This window comes from Cydia pomonella, chromosome 10, assembly GCF_033807575.1.
Source record: "Cydia pomonella isolate Wapato2018A chromosome 10, ilCydPomo1, whole genome shotgun sequence".
NCBI classification, from domain to species: domain Eukaryota; kingdom Metazoa; phylum Arthropoda; class Insecta; order Lepidoptera; family Tortricidae; genus Cydia; species Cydia pomonella.
Window position 1 is genome coordinate 9753830 of NC_084712.1, and position 27202 is coordinate 9781031.

The 27202-nt window shown below is 37.4% G+C and overlaps 4 protein-coding genes and 1 pseudogene across 5 annotated transcripts in view; 2 read left to right on the forward strand and 3 right to left on the reverse strand.

Annotated features, from left to right (window-relative positions):
• LOC133522050 (uncharacterized) overlaps positions 1 to 7106 on the reverse strand; it is a 57392-nt gene extending 50286 nt beyond the window's left edge. The window contains exon 1 of one of the 2 annotated variants that reach the window (XM_061857229.1): positions 6722 to 7106. In XM_061857229.1, coding sequence (XP_061713213.1) covers positions 6722 to 6847 — 126 coding nt within the window. In that variant the 5' untranslated portion in view covers positions 6848 to 7106. The remainder of the gene's footprint in view (positions 1 to 6721) is intronic. The other variant, XM_061857228.1, reaches the window with a different exon arrangement.
• A 1802-nt stretch (positions 7107 to 8908) lies between these two features.
• LOC133521749 (uncharacterized) lies at positions 8909 to 11041 on the forward strand. The gene is made up of 4 exons (XM_061856818.1): positions 8909 to 9370; positions 9841 to 9922; positions 10325 to 10912; positions 11034 to 11041. Exons 1-4 carry the CDS (start codon positions 9311 to 9313, stop codon positions 11039 to 11041), a joined length of 738 nt encoding a protein of 245 aa, XP_061712802.1. The 5' UTR covers positions 8909 to 9310.
• Positions 11042 to 14957: 3916 nt separating this feature from the next.
• Positions 14958 to 23257, forward strand: LOC133522041 (nudC domain-containing protein 3). Its single transcript, XM_061857216.1, has 5 exons — positions 14958 to 15306; positions 15389 to 15795; positions 20166 to 20351; positions 21629 to 21744; positions 23061 to 23257. Exons 1-5 carry the CDS (start codon positions 15194 to 15196, stop codon positions 23214 to 23216), a joined length of 978 nt encoding a protein of 325 aa, XP_061713200.1. The 5' UTR covers positions 14958 to 15193; the 3' UTR covers positions 23217 to 23257.
• Positions 23236 to 25192, reverse strand: LOC133522043 (zinc-type alcohol dehydrogenase-like protein SERP1785; annotated as a pseudogene).
• A 130-nt stretch (positions 25193 to 25322) lies between these two features.
• LOC133522040 (zinc-type alcohol dehydrogenase-like protein SE_1777) lies at positions 25323 to 26875 on the reverse strand. The gene is made up of 2 exons (XM_061857215.1): positions 26716 to 26875; positions 25323 to 26478 (listed from the first exon to the last, which is right to left on the reverse strand). The coding sequence occupies exon 2, from the start codon at positions 26427 to 26429 to the stop codon at positions 25386 to 25388; it is 1044 nt and encodes a 347-aa protein (XP_061713199.1). The 5' UTR covers positions 26430 to 26478; positions 26716 to 26875; the 3' UTR covers positions 25323 to 25385.
• Between the last annotated feature and the right edge of the window lie 327 nt (positions 26876 to 27202).

Genomic DNA, 27202 nt, shown 5'->3' on the forward strand with positions numbered 1-27202 from the left:
ATACAAACATGAGGCTACTTTAGTTAAGTACTCCTTTTTGCTTAAATACCACGTCTCACAACACAATCTTGATGGCTTGATGGTAAGCGGTCACCGTAGCCTATGGAATGGACACCTGTAACTCCAGGGGCAACGCCTACCTGAATTCTGTCCGTGATTTGCATATATTGTTTGCTCATATTCAATATTGCTACTACATATTATTAGTGCGTACCTTATTCTCATATAAAATAAGTTACAAAGCTCGACAAGATTTCAAATGCAGATAGGGATTACAGTTACGAGTATGTTTAGCGCACCAGAATTTAATAATCGAAAGCAATCAAAATATTGAATTGTAGCAACAAGATGGAAATGAAGCGGTCAACAATTGCTTCACAGGGTGGCCTGTTCAGACCACCCAAGCAGCATTTGTCACAGGACGAACCATCTCTCTCAATAGTCTCAATCAATGGCACTTTCCTGACTTTTTTTGCGGCATTATAAGAAATCATTAGAGTATCTATACGAGTACAATCAAGTTTATTGCTTGTAACATTATTAGATATGTACTTAAATTGGAAACGTCATTCAAACTTCATTCTTCTTGAATTAGGTAATTGTTTCGTGGTTATGGAGGTTTACAAATAACTGCATCGATATTCATAATCAGTTAAGAAAGCATTAACCTAGGTTATTAATCTCAAATTTGGCAACCGAGTTGCCTGACTTCAATTTTACTCAAATACTCATCATCAATTTTAGAAGTCAAGGAAGAGAAAGCAATAAATTAGTTTGTCGTTCATTACCATGATTCTCAATGGGCCATACACAGTTACAAACCTTCTTCACCCCAAATGGGTTGTATTTTTAACGTGTATAACATAACATCCGGTCCATTCCCAGGTATGATAATAAACAGTCGTGTTTACAATTTGTTCTCTTCCTGTCGTGTCGGTAGTACTTTTTAGTTATTTTATCAGATTCACGTCACGATTTCTATATGATGACTGGATAAAATGATTTATTCGGGCTTCGGGCGCCGAGTTTAATCCGATTCCGATATGCATTCAACGTCAATTGATTTATGCGGACATGTCCAAAGCCATGCAACACGACTTTATTTTCAGCATGTACATGTCCACCGTGACCATTTTCAAGCAACAGTACCTATTTTTGAAACTTCATGGGCCCAATTCGACTCGATAAAAGTGAGGATTTCGCGGTTACCAATAATGCCTGCCATATCGCGACTTGCGTGGTATTGGCCGTTTGAAGGGTGAGATTAAATAATAGATCATTAGGCAACTTGTGGAACTTCACCCGACGTTGCTGGCGACACGTCTCGTCTCTATAATGTCTCTAGTCTATCCGTGTTGGCTGTAATAACCATATCCAATACGTCTCAAGTATCATATGTACATAAACTATAAATGACGTGCAGTCCGTCTAGTATACTTATGTAATATTAAGGAATTGGATAGCACAAAGTTTCTCACTTTTGCGTTAAACTTTCTTTGATCTTTGCATAATGCATACCGTGGACGATGTCCAAACGAAAACTGATCGCTAAGCCAATAGAAAGTCTCCTCTCCGTCCGTGCGATCTTTGTGCGACATTAAAATACTATTACGTAGTAAAAACCTCGTTTACATTACTTAACAGTGTGCCATTGAGCATTTCCAAGGTATGCATGTTCGCGGATCATTTCACGGGCGTGACTTTCTCGGTCGATTTCTCTTGAACTCTGGCTGTGGTTGCCAAATGTAATACTGTGGTTTCATAGATCAGATTTGGAGTGTTTATTACTTTTCTATCTTATTGTTCAAATCCACTTGAGTAACAGATACGATTCCTATGATATAGACAGATCTCCAACTGATCTTTTCTATTCTCACATGTTGAGATGGGATTTTATTGTGATATAAACGTACAGAAAATATAAAAGTATAATTTACGTAGTAGCAGAGTTTTAAATATTACACAACTAAATAGATACGTATAATAAAGCAAAAGAATGCGAACTTCGGATTTAATTAGTGGTTATTTAATTGCCTTTATGCAAGCAGGTAACTAAATCTGACAATGAACTTCAAAGGTTCGTTCACAAACCGTCCTCCTAGGGCCGAAGTTAATTTGATTCCCAGAAAGCTTTTGAAATAATAAGAAGCTAGCAGGTATAAGTTTAAAGCAAAATATAGGATGTAAAGATAAAGTCACGTTTCGAAAAGATTATACAACGGCCCTGACGAAAAAAAGTCAAGTAACGCAGGTAGAGGGGTCGCAAAAAAGACTTGAAAGAAACCAAAAAGCCAGGCAAAACTTTCAAGCAAATTAAGCGTGAGCATTACCATTTGTCGTAAATTACGTACTTTCTGAAATGTCAACCTAAATGAAACATTATGCGGACAATTTTGGTATTAAATATCTACCGTAAGCTGGCGACGACAGACAGGCACATTAATTAATTAACACTTTCGTTGCCGGGCGACCCGTTTGTGGTTCAAAATGAACACACATACGTTTTCTTGGCAGTGAATGTGTTAAGATTTTGGACTGTTAAGAGGATAAGGGTTTTTAATTAACATATCATGTGTATCATTCGTTTTATTGAGAAGACATACCGCCCTTTCTCTTTAAATCTGTTGAAGTATCACTTCTTGTAAATTGCAATTGATGTAGACTATACCACTGAAAACAACACTTGTGGCTCTTTGAGCTACATATTACTACTGATTTTGGCTGTGCTTAGACGAACTAGAAATACCCAAGTGGGCCACCTAGTTTCTAAAAGATACCCTGAAGTCCAAACCAAGATGCGGTAGAGATAACCGCTATCGGTCGTGGTTTTATCTGCACTGGACCCTGCACGGCACGGCACTGTTACCGAATACTTATGCGTAACGTGCACGTTGTAACGGTAACGCAAGGACTTGGAATACGTGGGCCGTGTGGTTTTCGACGCTCATTATGTCTCTCAGAGACAAGAATTATTTAAATTCCAACTAATCTTGCGAACATTTGCCTATGAAGTAGAGCGAGCGCGAATGTTAGGAATGTCTTAAATCTTAACTGCATTGATTGATGATACCTTAAGATTATTCTGTGTTTTCAGTAATATTTAATTTAATCAAATCCTATCTATCTATATTAAATCATAAAAATGATGAGCTTGTCGACTTAGTAAGAAACTTGTGAAGTTTACTTACTGCCTTGAAACATTCGACATAAGAGAAAACATTAATGGTCATTTTTCCATACAAACGTTCTCGACATTTTCCTCTCTGAGAGTTTTTTTTTTTTAATTGAGTTCAATATTACCAGTATTTGTGTCTGTGATCTTGATATTCTTGTTTTTATAACAACTAGAATACTTTACACATACGCCTAACATACGAAATCGACATTAATAAACGCAAAACTCAAAACGGTCAGACATAAATAATTTCTTTCTCATTCCGTTCCCAATATTTCGGTACGATTGGTTTCGGAGGCCAAGATTCTTTTTGGATCGCTGAGAAGCAGTTAGTTAAGTTAAGTTTTGGAGGAGGAAAATGTCGAGCACAATGCTCCTCGATGTGTCGGAGTAAAAATCCTCCGTGAAAATCTGAGGTTGGTCCAGAGCATTTAAATGTACCTTAATAAACTTGAAATAGGGAAACTCCGCCGGTTTGCACAGACATTTATTCGTTCGTAAGTGTACCTTACGTTATCTGTAAAGGTATCGAAATTAGGGTACAGAGCATTTTCCAAAACAATGGGATAGTGTTACACAAGACGTTTAGATTTGCGATCATCTCGATTTTTCCATTGTTCTTTGGATATCTAAAGACAAAGGTACCTGTGTACAATAGTAATACAATTACATACCTATTCTTTATTTACGCTTCGCAATTTCGCATCTTGAATAATCAAATCAAATGCATTTCTATAGAAGTATAGTACAGACTATAGATATAGGACCAAGGTGAATTATTGTAGATTATAGTCACAGGTCACAGGTATGTATAACGATTATAGTCATAGATTTACATGCCCCGTGCATACAGACGTCACGCAAGCGGTGCGGTGTGCCGTCTCTCGTAAGGATATGTATATTACAAAGCGTGCACATGCACGTCTACTTAATCGCATCCGGTGTGCACAGGCCTTAAAAGTGGTTTAAGAGGAGTTTCCTCCTACGGATGCTCCATCTATAGAATGATCTCATTGCGCAGGTTTTCTCGGTACAGTATGGGGTTCTTCAAAAAAGAGTACTGGTTTCCAAAGGGTATGTAACACCCCTAGAGTAGCAGACATCCATAGACTACGGCGATCGCTTACCATCAAGCGGCCCGCGTACTTATTTGCCACCGTCGTGGTATATAAGAATTAAAAAAAATCCCGGACTAAATGTAGCTTGTATTGAAAATAAAACCTTGGTTTTGTGTATTTCAGAAAGAGCAACAATAGGCAGGCAGGAGAGGCAGGCAAATTGCCCACAAATAGAAAATAGACTGCCTCATTATATGTACTTAGTACCTACCGATAGGTAAAACACTTATACCAAAATGAAGACGATATTGTGACGACATTATTCCAAAATGAAGACGAAATTTAGATTTAACAACTAATAAGGTCACAATAAGGTAGAAAATGTAACGTATCTAAATTATTAATTATAATTACAAAATTTCTAGGTAAATCAAAGTTAGGGTGGTTTTTTACACTACGTCGGTAGCAAACAAGCATACGGTCCGCCTGATGGTAAGCAGCCTCCGTAGGCTGTGGTAGTAAAACAGAAAATATGGACGGGTACCGACCAGTATCCATCATTCCTATCGTCGCTAAGGTGTTAGAAAATGGATTGTGTTGCCGACTTACAACGTTTCTAAATTCGACAGATGCAATTTCCGACTGCCAATATGCGTACAGGTCCGGCCGCTGTACCACCGACCTAGCACGCGAAGTCGTGCGCAAGGTCTTGGATGCTCTGGAGAATAAACAGCAAGTAGCGATGCTCTGCTGCGACCTCTCCAAGGCTTTCGACGTGGCCGACCACAGTGTCATCGCAGCCAAACTGAAACATTACGGCATACGTGGAAGTGCTCTTAACCTCCTCACTGATGGTCTGCGCAGTCGATCGCAGGTAGTCGTGGGAGATGGAGGGCTATCCAGGTCGGATCCGCTAACTACAACTATGGGTGTAGCCCAGGGATCGTCGATCTCGAATATACTGTTTTCCCTGTTAATTAATGACCTCCCCGAAGCAATAACGGCAGCCGAGATCTTAATGTACGCTGATGATGTGGCGGGTATTGTAACGGCACCAGATGAGGATAGCCTGCAGACGCAGCTTAATGACGCAGCAGACCAGTTATCACGGTGGTTTCGTCTGAACGGCCTCGCGCTTAATTTGACCAAAACGCATTTCATTCACTTCCACGTCGGAGGCCGCACACCGAGGTCACTTACGGTTCAGTCTGGTGGCGTATGTATGCAGCAGGTAGATATCATGACGTTTGTGGGTTTCGAAATCGACCGAAAACTGTCGTGGGCCCCCCATATAGATAAACTTTGCGGCAAACTCGGTGGTGCTTGCTTCGCGCTTCGCCGCCTGGCTCGAGTCGTGCCACGGAATGTGGTGCGAACCTGCTATTTCGCAACCATTCACTCACTCTTACAGTATGGCACAGAGTTGTGGGGGCGTGCAGCGGACTGGCAACGCGCTTTCCGACTCCAAAAAAGAGGTGTGCGCGCGGTAATGCAGGTGTCTCAGGATACTTCAGTGAGGCCCTTCTTTAAAGAATTGGGCATACTGACTATGCCGTCGATAATAATTCAACAGATTGCTACTTATGCCTACATTAATCTACACACTTATAAAAAACGCGCAGACTCAGCCCGTCCGCTCCGATACCCAAACAGGCTTCTGCCGGTTAAGCGACGACTTGCGAGATCAGGGAAGATAACACACGTTATGTGTCCGACTGTTTACAACAAGCTGCCAGAAACAATAACCTCAGCTCCTTCTCTAGGTTGTTTTAAAAGAAAACTAAAAAGTTGGCTTCTCGAGCACACATTTTATACTTTGGAAGAGTTCCTAAATATTAAATTATAAATTAACGAGTAGTTAATGATGTTTATTTTTACCTATATTGTTAACTAAATTTATTAAATTGTAAACTTTTTTATATACACAATTGACATGTAATATTATAGATATTATAAATAAAATGAATATGAATATGAATATGAATATGTACGCGGCCAACCCCAGAGGAGTTACATGCGCGTTACCGACCCTAACACTGGGCCTCGGCACCCTCGTTGAGTTCTGGCAACCTTACTTAGTTAGGGTGGTATTCCATTTGTCCAATATCTTGGTCGAATGTGCATTGCCTCTCACTCTCTCGTTAAGCAAAATGTGAGACGCAAATAGACATTGGACCAAGATATTGGACATATGGAATACCACCCTTACTCACTATCTAGATTCCACCAGCTCATTTTGCTACCCGAGGGAAAAGTTAAAAAGAAGTTAAATATACTGTGGGTAATGGCAGGGGATTCTCGTACAATTTGAACCTTATCGCAACAAACAGCGTTGAGACCGGTTAGGCAACAAATGGTTAAATTTATAAGATTTCGCTATATTCTGATATTGCAATGCCAAATTAAACGGACATCAAAACCGGTTCGTTTGTTAATCAAATGTCTGTGTTAAAAATTAAACATTTGTTTTACATATTTTTTGTCTTACCTGGATATTTGTTCGTTTCACTTCAATGTACAGCCAGTTATCCGTCGAAAATGCTATGGCCATTAAAGCAGCAGCCACTATTGCTGTAATGGTCGCTATAGACAAAGTTACCGCTGAGCAAGGCATTTTAACAACCTTTGAAAGACAGTAATGAGGAAGAGCTAGAAGATATTCACAATCACAACACTTATCTAGCCGAAAGTTCACCTATGCAGCATTTTTGTAAACACTTTGCGGACGAAGATCACGACAGCGCACTCACGAATTAATAAAAACTCATATAAATTGCGGTCATCGCCTGCAGCGTACCGAGTTCGCGCGCGAGACTTCTTTCTTTGCCTACTTCACCTTGCCTTGCCGCTCTCTTGCGGATGTGAAACTTTCGAAAGCGATGCTACTCCTCCAAGTGGCGGGAATGTAAATTAAAAACAGGTTTTAATGATACCAGCTCCAAATATAATTTCTACCAAATGGTAGATTCCTAATTTTACGGCACTGGCATCCCATACCGTCGACCAGTGTTAATATACTCTGGCACACCGGGTTTGTCAATAGAAAAAATCGGCAAATTTAAAAAATGTATGTATTGATAGAAAATTATAATTTCGTGGCTTTTCCTACTGACAAAGTGGATGTGCCAGAGTATAATTTAGATTTTTTATCACTACACCTGTTTTGTAAGTCCCCGCCACGTCTCTCTGTGTTTAATACAAAACATATAGCGTGTAAGCTTAGCTTAAGTTATTTTTCTATATAGCAACATATTTTGTAGTTGCCCTATAATTTGCATGTGGCAACTCTCTCTCTTCTTCCTCGATCCGAACCGACGACACGTCCCGCGATCACCTTTGTAATAATTTTTAATATAAAAGTGAATAAAAGTTCATTTAAACTTAAAAAGCGCATTTTGTATTCTCCATGCGCAAGTGGTCCTTCGTTGCAGTGAAAAAAGTTAATCAGTGTTCGATATTTCGGCAAAGTAGTGTTCGCGGCAAGTGCGTGTGCGAGCCATGTGCGAGCTGGCCGTCTATACCGGCTGGTAATTCGTCGTGGTGGTGCCTAGGCTGGCACTGCTGGCCTGCAACTTCGTTCTATCTATAATAGAACGAAAATCATACACGGATTGGAGAAAAGAGCATCATCAAAAACCGCAAGTAACTCGGTATAAGTCGAAATTTTCGACCACCGCCATTCCTCATTTTTAAATAAGGAGTGAAGTTTGCGCGACCCGCAGCCATCTTGCGGAACTTCGCAGCGGTTTTTGACATTTTGTGTCAACTGTCACGATTGACATTGACGTAAATAAAAATCAAAACAGTGCTATCAACGTCTTTGTGCATTCGTTTAAAAGTGTTTGTGCCTTCGTTCGTTATAATAAAAAACATTAAAATGTCTAGCGATATGGACAAATTAAAAAAACTACGCGTTATACGCTCACAGTGCAAAGGAACCATTACAAGAATCGACAGTTTTGTCAAGGATCCAGAAACTTTGGAGCCGCCAGCGCCGATATATTAGAGGCGCGTAAAGAAAAGCTCATTTCCACCTTAAAAAATTACGAAGAGGTGCAAATGGACATCCTTAGCATTGATGAGAACGACGGTGAACAGGTGGGAGAGGTTGAAGACAAATATTATTCTATATTAGCCAAAATTAATAGCTCCCTTAAAATGCTAAACACGAAAGTGACTGCGGAGTGCCACAACGCATCCACATGTAAGTTGCCCACAATCGAAATATCCTTTTACGATGGAAAGGATTTCACTAAATTTAAACCTTTTTTCGACTTATTCACAGCTGTCATTGATCAGAATAGCTCACTATCTGATGTGCAAAAGCTTTTTTATTTGCGAAAGTACCTACAGGAGGATGCGTTGGCGGTTATTTTGAATTTACCATTAATAAATTAATCATATAAGGAAGCAATAAAATTATTAAAAAAGAGATTTGAGAACAAGGCTAGATTAGTAGCAAACCATATAGGTATATTATTAGATATTTCTAGTATACAAAAAGGCACAGCGGCTTCCATACGAACATTTGTTTCACAAATTAATCAACAGTTGCATGCATTAAAAAATTTAGATGAACCCGTTGATAAATGGGACATGCTTTTAATATCAATATTGACTCGTAAGCTAGATCAATTCACACACCGGGCTTACCAGTTAGACCGGGACTCCGATACCATGCTTACTATGGCTGGTTTCATTGAATATTTAGAAAAGCGTGCTATAGCGCTCGAAGATAGTCATCAAAATAAACATAGTACCTACTATGATGGTACCAACAAACATTTAAATAATAAAAGTACTTGCTATGAAGGTACTCATAAATCAATACCTAAGGTCACAAATGTGGTATCGAAGTCGTTGCCGCCCTGTAGGTATTGTGCTAATAAAGACCATCAGATATATAACTGTCCCATATTTAAAATGTTACCTACAGCTCAAAGGCAATCTTATGTAAATGAAAAGCAAATGTGTAATGTATGCCTTAATAATCATGATGGTAAATGTAAATTTAGTTTTAAATGTAAAATGTGTAAACAGGGCCACAACACATTGCTGCATCAGGAGCACAATGTGAATGTGGACAAGCCCAGGACAAATAATGATGACAGTCAGCAGCCACTATCATCTGATACTGGTGAGTTTGAAATTGAAATTGCTGTTAATACTATTTTAAATTGTGTGTCAGATAGTGGTGTTTTGCTGCCAACCATAAAAGTCAAATTACTAACTAATAATAATGAAGAGGTGGTATGCAAGGCATTACTAGACACTGCATCTCAAGGCAGTTTTATAAGGTCAGATTTGGTAAGCAGGCTTGGCTTAAAACCTGTAATAGAGCCAAACAATATTATTGGTTTCCGTAAACAACTATGTAAAGTAAATGAGTATGTAATTTTGACTATTCAATCATGTAAAAATAATGTTAAAATAATATTGAAATGTCATATTAGTGATGAAATTACTTCCAAACTGCCTCAAAGATCATTAGATGTATCTAAATATCACATTCCAAAAAATATAACTTTAGCTGATGACACATTTTACATGACAAGTGATATTCCTCTGTTGCTTGCAGCCAACATCTATTTTAAAATATTGTTGCAGGGTTGCATAAAAACTGAAAATGGACCGGTATTCCAGAATACCATGTTAGGATATATTGTCGGAGGAAGTATTCCTGAAAAAGGTACCACATGTAATATTGTAACAAATTTAGTCAATATATCTGATGGTGAAAAATTGGAAAATGTAATGGAGCAATTCTGGCTTTCTGAAAAACTTCCTGAAGTGGAAAAATCTACAAATGATGAATTTGTACAAGCTGAAAAAATATTCCAGGACTCTGTTTCAGTAAAAGACAATAGATTTTATGTTGATATGCCATTAGCTTTCCCCATGGAAGAGTTAGAGTTAGGTGACTCATTTTCTGTTGCCTATAATAGATTCATAACGTTAGAAAAAAGGTTCAAAAATGATCCTTTGCTATTTGAACAATATAAAAAATTTATTGATCTGTACCTGGAACTAGGACATGCAAAGATAGTTGATATAGAGGGTTATGATTTAAATGGTCCTGTGTTTTTTCTAGGACACCACTGCGTGTTCAATCCGTCAAGTCGAACCTCACATCATCGTGTGGTCTTTGATGGATCGATGAGATCTAGAAATGGGACATCGCTGAATCAAGTCATGCTGAACGGACCTGTTGTACAGAGTGAGCTCTTTGACATTCTTATTTTGTTCAGGACTTATCCATTTATTTTAACTTGTGATATTCAAAAGATGTTTCGCAATGTTTTTATAAATGAACATCAATGCGGACTTCAAAACATTTTATGGCGCGATTCGCCCAAAGACCCTATCAACTGCTTGCAGCTTCAAACTGTTACATACGGTTTAAAATCAAGCACATTTTTAGCTACAAGAGCTTTAAAGGAGCTAGAAAATATGCATAAGGACCAGTTTCCTTTGGCCGCTCAGGCTATTTATAAAAATACATTTGTTGATGATGTGCTGACTGGTGCTGATGATGTGGAGACACTTCAGGAGCTGAAAAGGCAAATTGTGGAGCTTCTAAAATTAGGTAGTTTCTCATTACATAAATGGTGTTCGAACCATGCTCCAGTTTTGAGCGATATACCAGTTGAGCACAGACAAATTGATAGTGTAGAGATAGGTAAAAATGACACAGTGAAGACTTTAGGTCTTACACTCGAAATAAATTCAGATAAATTGAGTTTCTCTTGCCCTGCAATTGATGAGGCAACATTACTGAACACAAAAAGAAAAATTCTCAGCTTTATAGGGAAAATGTTTGACCCACTTGGTTTAATTGGCCCAGTAATTGTGGTGGCCAAACTATTCATGCAAGAACTCCATAGCTCTATGCGTAAAGATTGGGACTCTACAATCCCAAATGAACAATTCCTATACTGGTCAAAGTTTTTAAATAATTTAATGCAAATGGGTCAAATCAAAATAGAAAGATGTGTTAACTTTAAATTGGTATCACATGTAGAGCTAGTAGGATATGCCGATGCATCTCTTAAGGCTTTCGGGAGCTGTCTCTACCTAAGAGTTTTTATGACTGATGGCTCGGTTCAAGTGAACTTCTTATGTTCCAAGTCCCGTGTGTCCCCACTTTCTAAATCTCACACTATACCTCAATTGGAGCTTTCTGCTGCTCTACTTTTAGCACAATTGGTAGGTAGAGTCAGTAAGATTTTAAATGATAGAGTTCCTCATAAAATATTTCTTTATAGTGATTCTCAAATTGTTTTGTGGTGGATCAAGACAGAGGCAGTAAAAAGTACTGTATATGTAAAAAATAGAGTCAAACAAATTGTAGAGCTTACTGAAAAATCACAATGGCTGTATGTTAGGTCAAAAGATAATCCTGCTGACTTATTATCAAGGGGCGTTGAACCGCATAAGCTGCAGGAGTCTGATCTATGGTGGCATGGTTCGCCTAGTCTTTGTGATGTAAATTATACACATGCAAATTCTGAAGAATTTAATTATAACGATTTCATGACACATGTAGACTCGCATGGCGCTTCATTTGATGCGTCTTCTGACGATGTAGAGGGAATTTTGTGCCATACCACAAATATAGAGCCTCTGGATTTATTAAGAAAATATTCTAACATCAATAAACTTCAAAGAGTTATAGGTTTTATGTATAGATTTTATAATAACTGCTTGAACAAAGACAACAAAATTACAAGCAGTTACTTAACTGCAAAGGAATTGCGTGACTCTATGACGAAGATTGTACGTTGCACACAGGCAGAGCATTTTGGTAAAGAATTAGTCTTGCTCTCAAAAAATAAGCCTGTGTCAATTGGTGATCAATTAGCGTTTCTAGATAAAAACGGTGTAATTAGGGCCGTGGGGAGACTGCAAAATGCAGAGAACCTGTCTTATGACAAGCGGCATCCATCTATACTTCCAAAAAACTCCTTTATTACCGATCTCATTATTGAACGAGAGCACTTGAGACTTCTGCATGCAGGCGCTAGACTAGTATTAGGGTCTCTATCTCAGAGACATCATCTTGTGAATGGTATACGGGAGGTAAAAAAGGTGGTGCATAAATGTATGAAATGTATACGAATGAAAGCTGAAGCGGCAAAGCAGTTGATGGGAGATCTTCCTAAAGAAAGAATCACTCAGAGCAGACCCTTTCAGCATGTAGGAATCGATTTCTGCGGTCCGTTTAACGTAAAGGTCTCTCGCATTAGAAAACCTATTATTACTAAAGGCTACATTGCGCTTTTTGTTTGCTTTGCTGTAAAAGCGATTCACTTAGAACTTGTTTCTGATCTCACGACTGAAACTTTCTTAGCATGTCTTAAACGATTTATTTCTCGGCGTGGCATGCCCACAAATATATTTTGTGACAATGCAAAAACCTTTAAAGGTGCTTGTAATACGTTAAAAGACTTGTATGACCTATTCTCCTCCAAAGATTGTAGAGACTCTGTCTACAAATATTGCTCAGACAAGTACATAACATTTAATTGGATACCGAGTTATTCTCCAACATTTGGAGGAATTTGGGAAAGTGGCGTCAAAAGTGTAAAACACCACTTCAAAAGAATAGTAGGCAATCTATGTTTGACCTATGAACAACTTAACACTGTAATCATAGAGATTGAAGGAATTTTGAACAGTAGACCTATACTATCTGCTATTTCTAATGATTGTGATTATATAACTCCTGGACACTTCATTTGTGGCGCAGCCTTAACAAGTTATCCAGAAATTGATCTCACGGAAACTTCAGTAAATCGGGTTCCATTTTGGAAAATGTGCACTAAAATTAAGCAAGACTTCTGGAAAACCTGGTCTCAAAGTTATTTGACCCAACTTCAAAGCCGCCCCAAATGGAAATACCAGCAAACTAATTTAAAGGAAGGTGATTTGGTAATTGTAAAGGATATAAACACCTCTCCATTAAATTGGCCAATGGCTCGTATAGTAAAAACGTTCCCTGGTAGGGACGGATTAGTAAGGGTAGCTGATGTTAAAATTAATAATAAGATATTTCGTAGAGCCATAACTAAGTTATGTCCTTTACCTGTATTGTAGTTTTAATAACTTCTCTTATGTTTAGATTCCTGTTGGCGGGTCCAATCTTTACCTTTATGTAATTGCCTGGCCCCAACTATGTTTAATACAAAACATATAGCGTGTAAGCTTAGCTTAAGTTATTTTTCTATATAGCAACATATTTTGTAGTTGCCCTATAATTTGCATGTGGCAACTCTCTCTCTTCTTCCTCGATCCGAACCGACGACACGTCCCGCGATCACCTTTGTAATAATTTTTAATATAAAAGTGAATAAAAGTTCATTTAAACTTAAAAAGCGCATTTTGTATTCTCCACTCTGTCTGTCTGTATGTTCGCGATAAACACAAAAACTACTGAACGGATTTTTATGCGGGTTTTCCCTATCAATAGATTATTAAGGAAGGTTTATGTATATAATTTGCTAACCCATGCAAAGCCGGAGCGGATCACTAGTTTATTTTCGAATTTATTCCTATGGATATCGTCACTTTCATCAACTTTTACTTTTTTTTTTTACTCTTATAAATTGAATTAGAAGTTAGTTGACGGGGCCACCGAGCTATAAAAGGCAAGGCATGATGCGAACGCCGAACACGCATAATTCAATATCATTCTGCTGAATAAGTGCGCCCTGTAGATTGTGCTGTGTGCTGTTATGGCACTACGATCTACTGAAGCGGAGTTGCAGCTAGTGAAACTAGACTTGAGCTTGTTTGGCTAAGGAGATAATTCCAAGACCTAAAAATAAAATTTGATAATTTGACAATGATTCTGTAATCAAACTTGCGAACAATCTGCTATATGAGCAACACCGGAAGACTAAACACATAAAACTCAAACACTTTTATGTAAGACAATGTATGTCTGAAACACATACCAATTGGGCTAATACCGACAGCAGCTCAACATGCCGATATATTATGATTAGGAAGCATCTTTACAAACCCAGACAGTATGTGAATAAACACATCCTCTTGATATAAATATAAATAATAAATAAATAAATATTCGGGGACATCTTACACAGATAGACCTAGCCCCAACCAAACTAAGCAAAGCTTGTACTATAATGGGTACTAGGCGACGATAGACTTACGTATATAGATAAATACATACTTATATACAAAGAAAACACAAATAAATGCCCTTACTGAAATTCGAACCCGGGACCATCGGCTTCATAGGCAGGGTCACTTCCCAATAGCCCAGACCGGTCGTCACTCGTACAAATACTAGAGATTTTACATTTTAACTAGCGACCCGCCCTCGCTTCGCATGGGTTACACAAAACCTTAACAAAAATATACACCTAAACCCTCATCAAAAATCACTGTATTGAAAGCTGAAAACCCCATAAATTTATCAAAACGCTGCCAACTTAGCTTGGTCTATTTTTATTTTCTACTGTTAGTGACAGAATTTGTTCGCCAGTGTATCAATAATCTACCAATTTCCCAGTTATTAAAACTGGCAATAGTAGAACTGATGTATTACACTAGCAACACTACAAATGTCACTGCTGTCATTAACTGCCATTGCTACTTTTTTTATTGTAAGGGCGTTCTGATACCGTAATACTTTTGTTGGTTGAGTTGTTACTCACATTATAATTAGTACATTTCAAGCAAAATTATTCTTAATAACACTAAAATAGTTACAAAAAAGTTCACAACACTTTGCCTCGTTAATCTTATTATCAATTCTTCATAGGATTTAATTTTATTCCTGGTAATTTAGAATGAAAAATATCACTTTGCTAATATTAGAACGCTCCTTTTTGACATACCACGCACGCCTGTCGCTTTCCAGAACAAAAACAAACGCGAGATCCTATTCAACATAAATCATCGGAACTTAGTTTTTATCCATAACACAATCAGTATGTCAGTGGATTCCAATATTACCAAATACGATGACGTTTTATCATCTATCTTAGTAAACGAACAGTCAATTCTAGGATTTTTATCGGCAGTATTCAACTTCCTTGCTAGACGGTAAGCACACACTTGTATTGTTTAGTTACAATCATCTCATACTTATGATGAAACTTAATAACATGAGAGTGTTTTATTCCAGTACGGACTTTTACTATGTTCCTGACGGTCCTTATGAAAACATGGGCTTTCCTCCCGGAGTGGCAGAAGAGCTAGTCATAAAGGTTTTAAGAACATGCGATCCTAAAAATTGGAAAGGTACAAACGGTTCCCGGAAACCGGTCAACTTTAACAATGAGATCATGTGCTCCACGGTGGCCCAAGAAGTTGAAGTAGTAGCTGAGAATGAAGATGAATTAGAAAATGAATTTATTGAAGCTGAAGTTGCTCAGCCTACAGAATCGGAAAAGAAAATTCTAGAAGCGTCGTCAAGTGGTGAACCAAAAACAGAGTACAAACCACCATTGATCCCTGTGCAAAAGAATAGTGAATCATATAATGGTGCTGTCAGAGATAAATACTCCTGGGCGCAAACTATCACAGAAATAGGTAAAAATCAATTCTTGTTGTTCAATTTAACCCTTGTACTCTTTAAGTACTTACTTGAGTCAATTGTTTTCTTTATGCTGCCAATATTAGATAGAATACACATCTTACATAATAATGTAAAATTTTTAAAACCATATTTTAAACTTAAATAGGTGGGTCCACACAAAGCGAGCATACGTGTGGGGAAATTGCCTTGTGCACAAAACTGCCAGTGAGGCCTCGGCCAAGGCATGTGTACACTGGCCGGTTTGTGCGCGATGAAATTGTTGGAGTTTACAACAATGATGATGGCATGTGCTTTTGTATGTAAAGCACAAGCATGGAGTTTGTTTATGTTCCAGTATAAACTCTGGTTGTATAGAATTTAAGTTTTCTAGACAGATGTCACATTTGTAAATAAGTCACTCTCTCGTAATTGTTTGCCTGTGCGGATCAGGCTGACGCAACTAGGAACAAAATATGTTTTGTATGGAACTTGTTTCGCAAATCTTTGCCAACGAAGAAAAATAAAAGGTCAGTGCCATTTATTCTGTCAAGTTTACCTAATTGTTTTGTTTGTTATGAAGGCTTCAATGTTTTGTTCGGGTATTTCGTGCAATTTCTTTATTCTTTAGTGAAAATATCGAAAATAGTGAACCGTGATCAGAGTAAAGAATGAGTTTGTTACAATGCCACCCAGAAAACGGTTTACTAAGTGTGAAATATGTGGCCAGCGAGCCACTCGAGAAAATCACGAAAAAAGGGATTTTATGGCGAAATTTCCCTTGGATAAAGACCGGTATGTATTGCTTTAGATACTTTTGACCTTATTTTGGTGCAGCAGACTTTAAGTTTAAACACATCGAAAATTTGATATTTTATATTATTTTTAGTTGTGAACTAGGGATGTACTAAAACTATCGATAATTTTATGTGTATTTGTATATCAGTGTAAGTAATTAAATAAAATATGTGAAATTTGCTGAGAGCTTGCATGCAATATGACACAAAATTAATTCGTCAAAGATTTTCAGTGGAAAATTATCTATCATCTATGCATTAATGGTCATTATTTAACATATTTGATTTGATTTATAGATGCATATTAGCGCTAAATAATCAGTTGATCATCTCATTAGCAAACACTTGGAATATAAACTGTACATAACCAAGGCTGTATGTTTTCAGATGCAGGCAGTGGGTTAAATTTGTTGGGAACGAAGACCTGATACATCTTCCCATAGAAAACTTACATTTATTGAAACATGTCATAAAAAATTGTTTGAAAATAGTAATTTTAATAAAAAAAAATTAAGAAAAAAAATAGTGAAGGATTTTATAATTACAATCTGAGTGTAACGTGGTATTCTAAAATATAATCCTAGCATAGTGAGGGATTCAAGTGTTAACGCCTATGGGTGGTATTCCACCTATGCAATTTCTTTGTCCAATGTGTATTGCGTCTCACATTTTGATTAATGACAGAGTGAGACGCAATGACATTGGACCACGAAATTAGATAGGTGGAATACCACCCTAGGGTGGACATATTTTTGCTACCACGTGATAAATTTACATACTGCTTTTCACATCACCTATGAGGAAATTATTATGGTACAAATAAATAAATAAATTTCATTAATGGTAATTAAATAAAATAATTTAACCTAAGAAGTATGCAAAAAGAGGAAAAAGTTATCCCTCCTAGTAGGGGAAAAAAGTGCTACTTTGATCCTTCCTAGTGGTGAAGAACAACAAGGTGTTCTGAAAAAAAAATCGAGTCCACATTAAGCTCGACCACGTATTAGTCCACTCATAGAACTATCCACTATATAACATATAACTTAAATGTGGACTCGATCCTAACTTGATTTCGAGTACAAAATTTGTAGACAAGAGTCTATATTTCAACCCTCCCCATTTTATCGATATCGATAAGAAACGCAAGCGTGTAGCGTACTACACTGTTTAAATTGCTTATGTTGGTACTATGGTTCTTTGACAGTTCTTTGTCGTACATTTTGGTAATGATTTGCGAAACAAAGGGATTCCACTCGCTAGTATGGAAGTCCCGTCTCTTAAAACGTAGTGATTATATGCTCTTTGGTGCGGATGCACAATACATTTTGGAATCTTTAATATGGTATTTTATTGAGTAGCCCACAGATTTCCATCAGAAATTGCCTGGCGCGTATGTTAGCTCTGTGTGAACCTGCCTATTCTCTGGTAAGGGCAATGTGAAGAAGACCGGTATATTTTTTTCTGTTAGTAAGACTGCCATAGCGCTTAAAATCTTATTGCTACACTCGGAAAACAAGAGCTTCACTCCTTCTGCTGTATCAACCTTCTTTAAGTAGAGTATGACTTAGACGTGTGTGCCGATTCAAAAACGATCGGCGGCGGCGGCATGTTTTCGGCGTGACCTTGACTTATAGGTTTCTTAAGAAAAATCATCTATTTGTTGTTTTTGTTGAAAATTTGAACAATCCAGGTTGCTATAAATGAACTATGTATAGTGTGAGTTAAATAGGATTTGTAAATGAATATAGGAGAGTGGCTTGCATTAAGGGGTTACCTTAATCTGGTCCCAATGACCTTTGATCCTAACTGTAACTCTCCCGTTTTCTCATGATTTCCATGCCTTATCGTATTAAAAATGAGGTAGTTTAACAAAATAGAACTCCAAATAAATTATTGAAATTTACTATACTATAGTTGGTCAAACCAATTTGTCAGTAAATAAGAACAATAAAAACTATACTCATCCTTTTCTTTTGGATGCTAGTACTAGTGTAAGACAAAGATAGTATGACTCCCTCTGTCTATGTTTGAAATGAGATAGCCCTTTGACAAACTATATATACAGACGTAGTAAACTGCTTTGCCAAAACTTTTGAGGCTCCACGTCTCGGCACCATACTGGAATATTGAATTGATGAGAGTTCATACCAACTGCACTTTAGTTGCATGTCGAATACCTCTGGCCGCGTAGCTAACAGGCCAATAATGCTTACGCTCCGTAGCAGTCGAAACCCAATTGTCATTGTCGCACTAATATAATATCGAAGAATGATACATAGATACACAGCGTTTCTTTGTCGTAACGATAGCGATTGACACCTTGGCTAGGGCTGTTATTCCAGATCTTGTCAAGGTTAGCCATAGCACTCTTAGCCATGCCAGCTCTGCGGCGTATCTCGGAGGTGCAAAAACTGGTACTGGTTAACAACCCAAGATTTACATAATAGCTCATTTTCTTGTAATCGCCGAGTGCGTCGGTAACTGGGAATATGTTTGCTCTGTTTACTACCATTACTGTGGTCTTAGCATAGTTGATTTGAAGCCATTTATATGTATTTCTTTTTGTTATTCCCGTCAACCAGGTGAAAACGGTAGCACAGTTTGCTACAAGAACTTTTGTACCGAGTCATATTACCATTCTTGTTAGATGGCCCATTATGGAAAGGGCTTATAACTACCACAAAAATGCATATTTGGTTAATTGAAAGGCCCAGGTGACTGTAACCATACCACCGCGTCATTAATCGCGTGCTAGTTAGCTTTCCTTTTCTGTTGCACCTTGAGATCCCATAGTACGTGAGCCCTGTTTTTGTTGCCTTAAAAATTGTAAGCCTTTCATGACGCCACATTCTGCCTTGGTGTGTTAGGTGAAGGCATAAAAATTCTAATTAATAGTTGAATGTGAATTCATAATTACCAGAGAAAAAACCTACTTCATATATCACTCCCTCATCTTTCTTGACGCTGAATACTGAGGATTAATCAGTAATTTTAATTGGTGTGTCAAATACTTTGTACAACTGGCTTCATTTAGTTAATAATTGATGTATTTAACAACTGTAACATATATAATACAAAAATCTAAATTTTAATCCAAATACCAAGTTGGAGTGACTAATTAACAACACTCAACGTCACGCCGATCATTTATCGGCGGCGGCGGCGACGTGGCAAATAAACCCGGCGGCGGCGCGCGGCGCACACGTCTAGTATGACTACATCAGGGTTTTGGTGCGGGAATGTTTGACACTAGCCAAAAAATGTGTAAAACCTGTATAAACCAATTCTATTTTCACATTTCTAACCACTTTTGGAGCTTACTACCTATTTTTAATTCATAGCTTGGTAATTATTCGACATTAGCCGGGTCCTATTCCCACACCAAAAACCCTGATGTTTGATGAAATTGACGAATTAATAGTAGAGTTAGACGCATCAAGAGATCTTGTGGACAGTCTCACCTTTTAGATGTTCTTCTCCAAATTTACCTTACGTGAATTGTTAATTGCAAATAACTATTCGGTTTTTCTGCTACATAATGTAAAATATTTTAAAACATGGAGCACAGTAATTATTGTTGTAATTTTCAGATGTAACTGTACCACTGCCTCCAGACATAAAGTCGGCAAAGGACTTGAAAGTAACAATCAACCCAAATGACATATGTGTTGCATACCGAAATGATGACACAATTATCAAGGACATGCTGCAGTACAAGATCAAGGCTAGCGATAGTGTTTGGACCATCAGTGGGGGAAGATTGTTGATTCATTTAGGTAATTCTAATATTATACTATTCAACCTCATGCGTTACCTCGGCGCGCAGGTGTCTGCGCGGGCGACGAGGGGCAATCGCCGCTTGGCCGTCGGACGGGAAACCTGTTTCACTCGACGCGACGCGCGCAATTTTTCTCTGAGAATTGATCGTATGATTCGTACGATTTTGATTTTTGGGAGTTTTGAGTGATAGGATCATATATTCACTTTATCAAAAAATGTTTTTGGTGACCCCTATTAGTTTTGAAAAAACCTTTCCAACGATACCCCACACTAGGGTAGAAGAAAAAAAAATTCACCCCCACTTTACGTGTAGGGGAGGTACCCTAAAAAAAATATTTTTTTAGTTTTTATTGTACAACTTTGTCGGCTTTATTGATTCATATGTTCATGCCAAATTTTATCATTCTAGCACTAACGACCAAGGAGCAAAGCCTTGGACAGACAGATAGCCAGACGGACATGGCGAAACTATAAGGGTTCCTAGTTGACTACGGAACCCTAAAAACGGCCGGACCGATCATGTTTGCTCTAGTTCTCATTGAAATTAGCTTTTTTTTTACGATTTTTGACCGCATGGTTCAAAAGTTAGAAGGGGACACGTATTATTTTTTTTACGCAGCGATTATTTCCGAAAAGAGTCACTTTATCAAAAAATAGTTATTGGAGACAAATATTCATTTTGAAAGACCTATCCTGTTCCTAGTGGACTAAGGAACCCTAAAAATGAACCTTATTTTGGTAGTAGCGTGGATTACTACAGCCTTTAACTTGTGATATTTTTTTTTATTCAATTTCAATTTATTCAATACTGTATTGTCCTGTACATAATAGGTGTTGTGTTACATTACATAAAGTCAGATCATGACACCCTGTAACGGCGCACAATAATATTATTCTATTCTAGACCATTCTATTAGGTAACGTAATAATACCATTTTACTTAGTAACAATTAAATTAAATAAAAATAAAGGACAAAATCTTATCAGTAAATCTAAGAACACACAACGTCAACAATAGATTGATAAATGGTTAATTGGATTGATTTGTTTAATGTATTAATATATTACCTAATTATTAGTTTTCGTTGTAAAATTACGATATATCAGATTTAAACTTTTCGTCAAACTGCAAAAGTAGATGGCATCTTTATGAATGAATTTCATTCAAACATACAATTTTGCAGCTCGCTGTATATACATGAAAAAATTACTTATTGTTTACCTTTTTTCGCAAATTTTTAATATTATTTATTTTATATACTTATCATTTCAGAAAAGGTCCAGGAGCGCTGGTGGACGAAACTAGTTAATAGCGAAGAAGCTATTGACTTGGACAAAATTGATTGCTCAAGGCCATTAAATGAATTGCCAGAAGATCATATCGCCAAGGTACTTTTAACTATTTTTAACCCCCGGACGGAAAAAAGGCGCTAGTTGTCGAGTTACGAAAACCTGGGGTGCGTCCTATAATATATACGCACTTTTGGAATAATTTCAGTTTACAAACGTTAAAAATGTATACTAATCTTATGTATAATAAAGTAAACGTATACTTTCAATTAGTATAACATAAAAATAATATAACATACGACATACATATGGCTGTTTGGTATAATATACATATAAGTTAAGCTCATTTCATATAACTGTCATAATATATACATATTAAAATATAAATATCATCTTATATAATTAAGTAATAAAATTAGTAGGATGACCTAGAATTTCAAACCTCATAGAACACACTACTAGAAAAAAACTGCTAAAAGTGGGTTAGGTTAGGTTAGAACTGTGACCCCCTAGATAAATCAATTGTTTCCAGAATAGGTAGCAGGTTCTGCAGGTTAGGTTAGAACTCTGAGGCTTCGGAAAAAGAAACTGTTAACAGAAAAGTGGGTTAGGTTAGGTTAGAACTGTGACCCTCTAGATAAAGAAATTAGCACCAGAATTACCACAGAAAAAAGCTGCAATCTGTAATAGATAAATACGGAGCATACTACGTTGAAATATAAATTCGCATAGTATAGATGTTTCAAATACATTGCTCATTTCATAATAATTTAAAAACTGTATCTGTTCATTAACTAACACACAAAAATATATTTAAATAATGTAATTTCGGTAGTGGTTCGGTATTTTTAATATATGATATTTGTTTTGTATGTTATATTATTTCAACGTTATACCTTTCTAATGTTATCGTAAACAATGATATACGTAGTGTTTATTATACAATTTACAATTATAGAATTCGTTGTTATACATATTGCATGTTATTGCAATTGAATGTTATTCCGATCAAAATTATACAAATTGAATTTATACGTTCAGAGTGATATATTATAGGTTTGTATACGTTCTATTACTTACCCGAAAACCTGCCCGTATTACAGTTCAATGCGTCCTTCACCCAATGGTGAAAATGAAACCAACCAATATGACCAATGTCAAGCGCTTATTAAACGCCGTTTTACACCTCTAACCTTGAAATTAACTCCCAGTTCGTCTTCTAAGAAAAAATGCCAATGATATTCTGAATCTCCAAGATCCTATCATATATACCTAATACTTATCAGTCTTTTATATTTTCACTCTTATCTTTATGTCACATAAAAAATCCATAAATATTAATGTTATGATGTCCAGGCGGCGCCAGAGTCATGCACATATTTATGAGTTTTATGACAAATAAAATTTCATTGTAGGTTAGAGAACTGCAGTGGAATCAAGAGCAGAAACTCAAGGGATTACCAACAAGTGATGAGATCAAGAATATAGAAATTCTCAAGAGAGCATGGAATGCCGAAGGCTCCCCTTTCAAAGGAAAAGAATTTGACCCCAGTGTCCTACAGCCCCATTGATATGAATTAAACACACGTGAAATATGATTATGAGTATAATACTTAATCGTTTTATTTACATACATAAAAATATCTGATTAACCATAGCTACTTCGCTTGTTGAATATGCCCATAAAATATTTTTAGACTTTATGTCTGAGTACTTCTCTTCAGTGTTAATTTCATTTTAGTTGCCATCATCTCGGCGACAAGCGTGAGGCTTTTTTCTTTAAGTGGTTTTATGTCAACTAAACCACTGCTGGCGCAAAGGAAACTTCTACCTTGAGGCTTAGCAACCGCCATTAGTGTCCCAATAGGGATAAGGGTTATAGTTGACCAATATAAAATCTACCCCATTAGTATATCCATGTGCTGCCAATTGGGGTTTTTTTTTAAATACTGTCGGTGGCAAACAATGCATGGTGGTAAGCAGTATCCGTAGCCTATGTACGCCTGCAACTCCAGAGGAGTTACATGCGCGTTGCCGACCCTAACCCCCTCCCACCCCTCGTTGAGCTCTGGCAACCTTACTCACCGGCAGGAACACAACACTATGAGTAGGGTCTAGTGTTATTTGGCTGCGATTTTCTGTAAGGTGGAGTTACATCCCCAGTTGGGCTCTGCTCTAGATCTGGAATGACATCCGCTGTGCTGTGCCCTACCACACAAAGCGAGATGATATTCACTATGCCCATACCTCTCTTGTGGACGTAGTTTAAGGACGTACCCGGGTCCGAAGAAGTAAATCCTTAGTGTGATCAAGTACAATATCCGATTCATTTTGAAGGCTGAAAGCTACAGTTTCTGCGCGGGCAGCAGTGCCTATAACCTTCAGGGCCTACGCTAGCTGACGCAGACGCCCGCCGCGTGCGCACGCACGCGGGTGCTATTTGTAGGTGAAATCCGCCGCACGCGTCCGCTTCAGTTAGCGTCGCTCATACTATTTTTCGTTAACCCGCTCGTCCGCTCCGTGCACCCGCGCCAGCTAGCAGAGGCCCTCAGTCCCAGGATCTTAGCTAACTCAGACGCCACAGAACCGACTCCTCCACCACTATTGATTATCAATAAAGTCTTTACCTTTATCCTTTTTAAAAATCGGCAACCGATCATATAAAGATTCGTAGGCGGTGACGCCGGTCCACGGTACGGCAGCCGCTTCCTCAAATGTTATGTTCTTCGGTTTTAATCCAACCATAATTTCATCTATAGCAACATACTGAGCGTTCGGGCCATTCCTTCGCAAATCGGCTATGAATAACACTTCGTCACCAACATTAAAATACTTACATTTTTCACCTTTCGCAACGATAACGCCGGAGCCATCAGACAGAGCCCAAAATTCGAGGCAGTTCAAACCATAGAAATAGGATAGGATAGTCAAGCGAAGCGACTGACATGTCTCTGGTTCAAACGTGGGAGGCACTGGTTTGCATCTTTGCTTAGTATCAATACCATTGACAGATATTGCTTTCACTTCCACTAGAACGTCAGTACTCCTCAAACTCTGAAGAGATACCTCCAAATCCAAAAGGCTCTCTGCGTCTGCAATCGGTAAGTTTGCGTAAAGGCAGACTGCATTCATGGACTTCGGTAGGAGATTGGACGTCATGCTCTTAAAATCAGAATGTTAACATATTATTGGTGCTCTTTTACCTGTCTGTCAGAGCAAATAACGTTAATATTAGATAAATCGCAATACTTTGTGGGATTTCCGGGCATTTTCTAATATTGTGTAATAATTGACACTGACTCATTCGCGGGTTAGTGTTGTATAGTAGGTATTAGGTATGTACACTTATTGATTTATAGCCCCCAATATACATACCTATTGTTCTACGAGATAATCAACTGAGCAGTATTATTAATAATGGCAAGTAAATGCTTAGGTCCTATTAAACATATGGAGGTATTAAATATCGACACGGGCAAACTGACAAAAAATATGTACAAGTCAACCATTTTGATGTAAATATCTAGTAAGTAGTTAAAATGACAAGGTACTGTAGTAGCCTAGGAATTATATTGGTAGACTGTACACACTACCTTAATATATGGCCAATAAGGTCAAAATTAATACTTAATAAATTAATGAGTAACAAAATAATAAACCCAACGCACCTTAATAAATTAATGAGTAACAAAATAATAACTTTATTTTATTTTACAAAACACATATATCACAAAACAAGTTTAAAATCCACTAAGGACAATCTTTCCAATGACTTTTTTCTCTTCTAAAAGCCTATGTGCCTCTCTAAGGTTTTCAGCATTAATTGGTGACATAGTCTTTGTCAATGTTGATTTTAAAATACCTGCCTCAAACATTCTAGTTATATCCTCAAAGATTTCATGATATCGAATCTTGTCCTCAGTGTCATACTTAATCCTTGTTGCCATCATTTCAGAGACAAGAGTAAGGCTCTTATCTTTAAGTTGCCTTATGTCAACCAAGCCACTGCTGTCCACAATGAGGCAAATCCTGCCCTGGGGCTTAGCAGCCACCATTATTGTGTCCCAATAAGGATATGGGTCATAATTAACCAGTATAAACTCTACTCCATTGCCATATCCATGTGCTTCCAATTGAGGTAATAAATCTTTGGTATGATTAAGGACAATGTCTACTCCATGTTGTAGACTGAAAGATTCCGTCTCAGGCCGGGCAGCTGTGCCAATAACCTTCAGACCTAGGTTCTTAGCTAACTGAGATGCCACAGAACCAACACCGCCACCACTGTTAATAATTAATAAAGTTTTCCCTTTATCCTTTTCTGAGATCAGCAACCGATCATACAAAGACTCATAGGCTGTGACAGTAGTCAAAGGCATTGCAGCAGCCTGTTCAAAAGTCAGGTTTATTGGTTTAACTCCAACCATTACTTCATCAATGGCAACATATTGAGCATTTGATCCATTTCTTCTCAAGTCAGCTGTGAAAAAGACTTCATCGCCAACATTGAAATATTTAGAATTTTCACCTTTAGCTGCAATTATACCTGCACCGTCCCAGCCCAAGATGCGAGGAAATTCTTGTGTAGGAGGAACTGGCTTAGGTGCTCGCTGTTTGGTATCTATAGGATTAACAGCTGTTGCTTTAACTTCCACTAACACATCAGTACTTCTCAAGGTTGGAATGGGAATCTCCAAGTTCAAGAGGCTCTCAGTTTCTGCAATAGGCAGGTACTTGTAAAGCCCGACAGCTTTCATGTTCTTCGGCAGGACTTTGGTCATCATGCTGTCTTGAACCCTTCTAGTTTCTTGAAAACTATATATACTCGGGAATCTGCCGGTTAGAGCGAATAACAGTAACAAAACACGAAACATTGTTAACTAGACGTATTTATAGACAGCAAAACAGCAAGTCATTTACATATATTTACCGATAAATCGTCAGGTGACAACTCACTACTAAGTACGATAAATTTAGTCCATGAACTTGAGATATCAAACTATTATTATCCAAATCAAAACTTATTTTATGTGATAGAATATAAGAGACTATAAAATGTACAATACTTACTTTATTTAACTTACGTTAAGACCCACTTATCAGCTAAAACAGTGTAGGTCAAGTTATGCTGTGTGTATTTATTACTATTTTCATTATGGTAATCACGAGTATGAATTGGATAAGTATAATAAGTTCACGATAAGTTTTGATTTGACAGCTTTGACAGTCAGAACGTCGGAAGGTCAAATAGATTCGTATACATTATTTTTGAAATTTTTAATAATAAAGAAATACAAATATAAAAATGGGGTAATACTTTACTTCATTTTGATCAATTATACTTACTTTACCATACTTTGCTCTTTGCAACCATTGAGGTATAGTACTAGACAAAGAGTAAAGTAAGTATATAGGAAAAGAGAGCCCTCTTGAAGCATTTTAAGGAAACTAATTTCAAAGCGCTATCTCTATTTTGTATCCGAAACTAGCTATGTATCTGTGTGTGTGCACCATGGAGATATAAAGTGGAGCAAACTAACTTATTTTGTTATAGTAA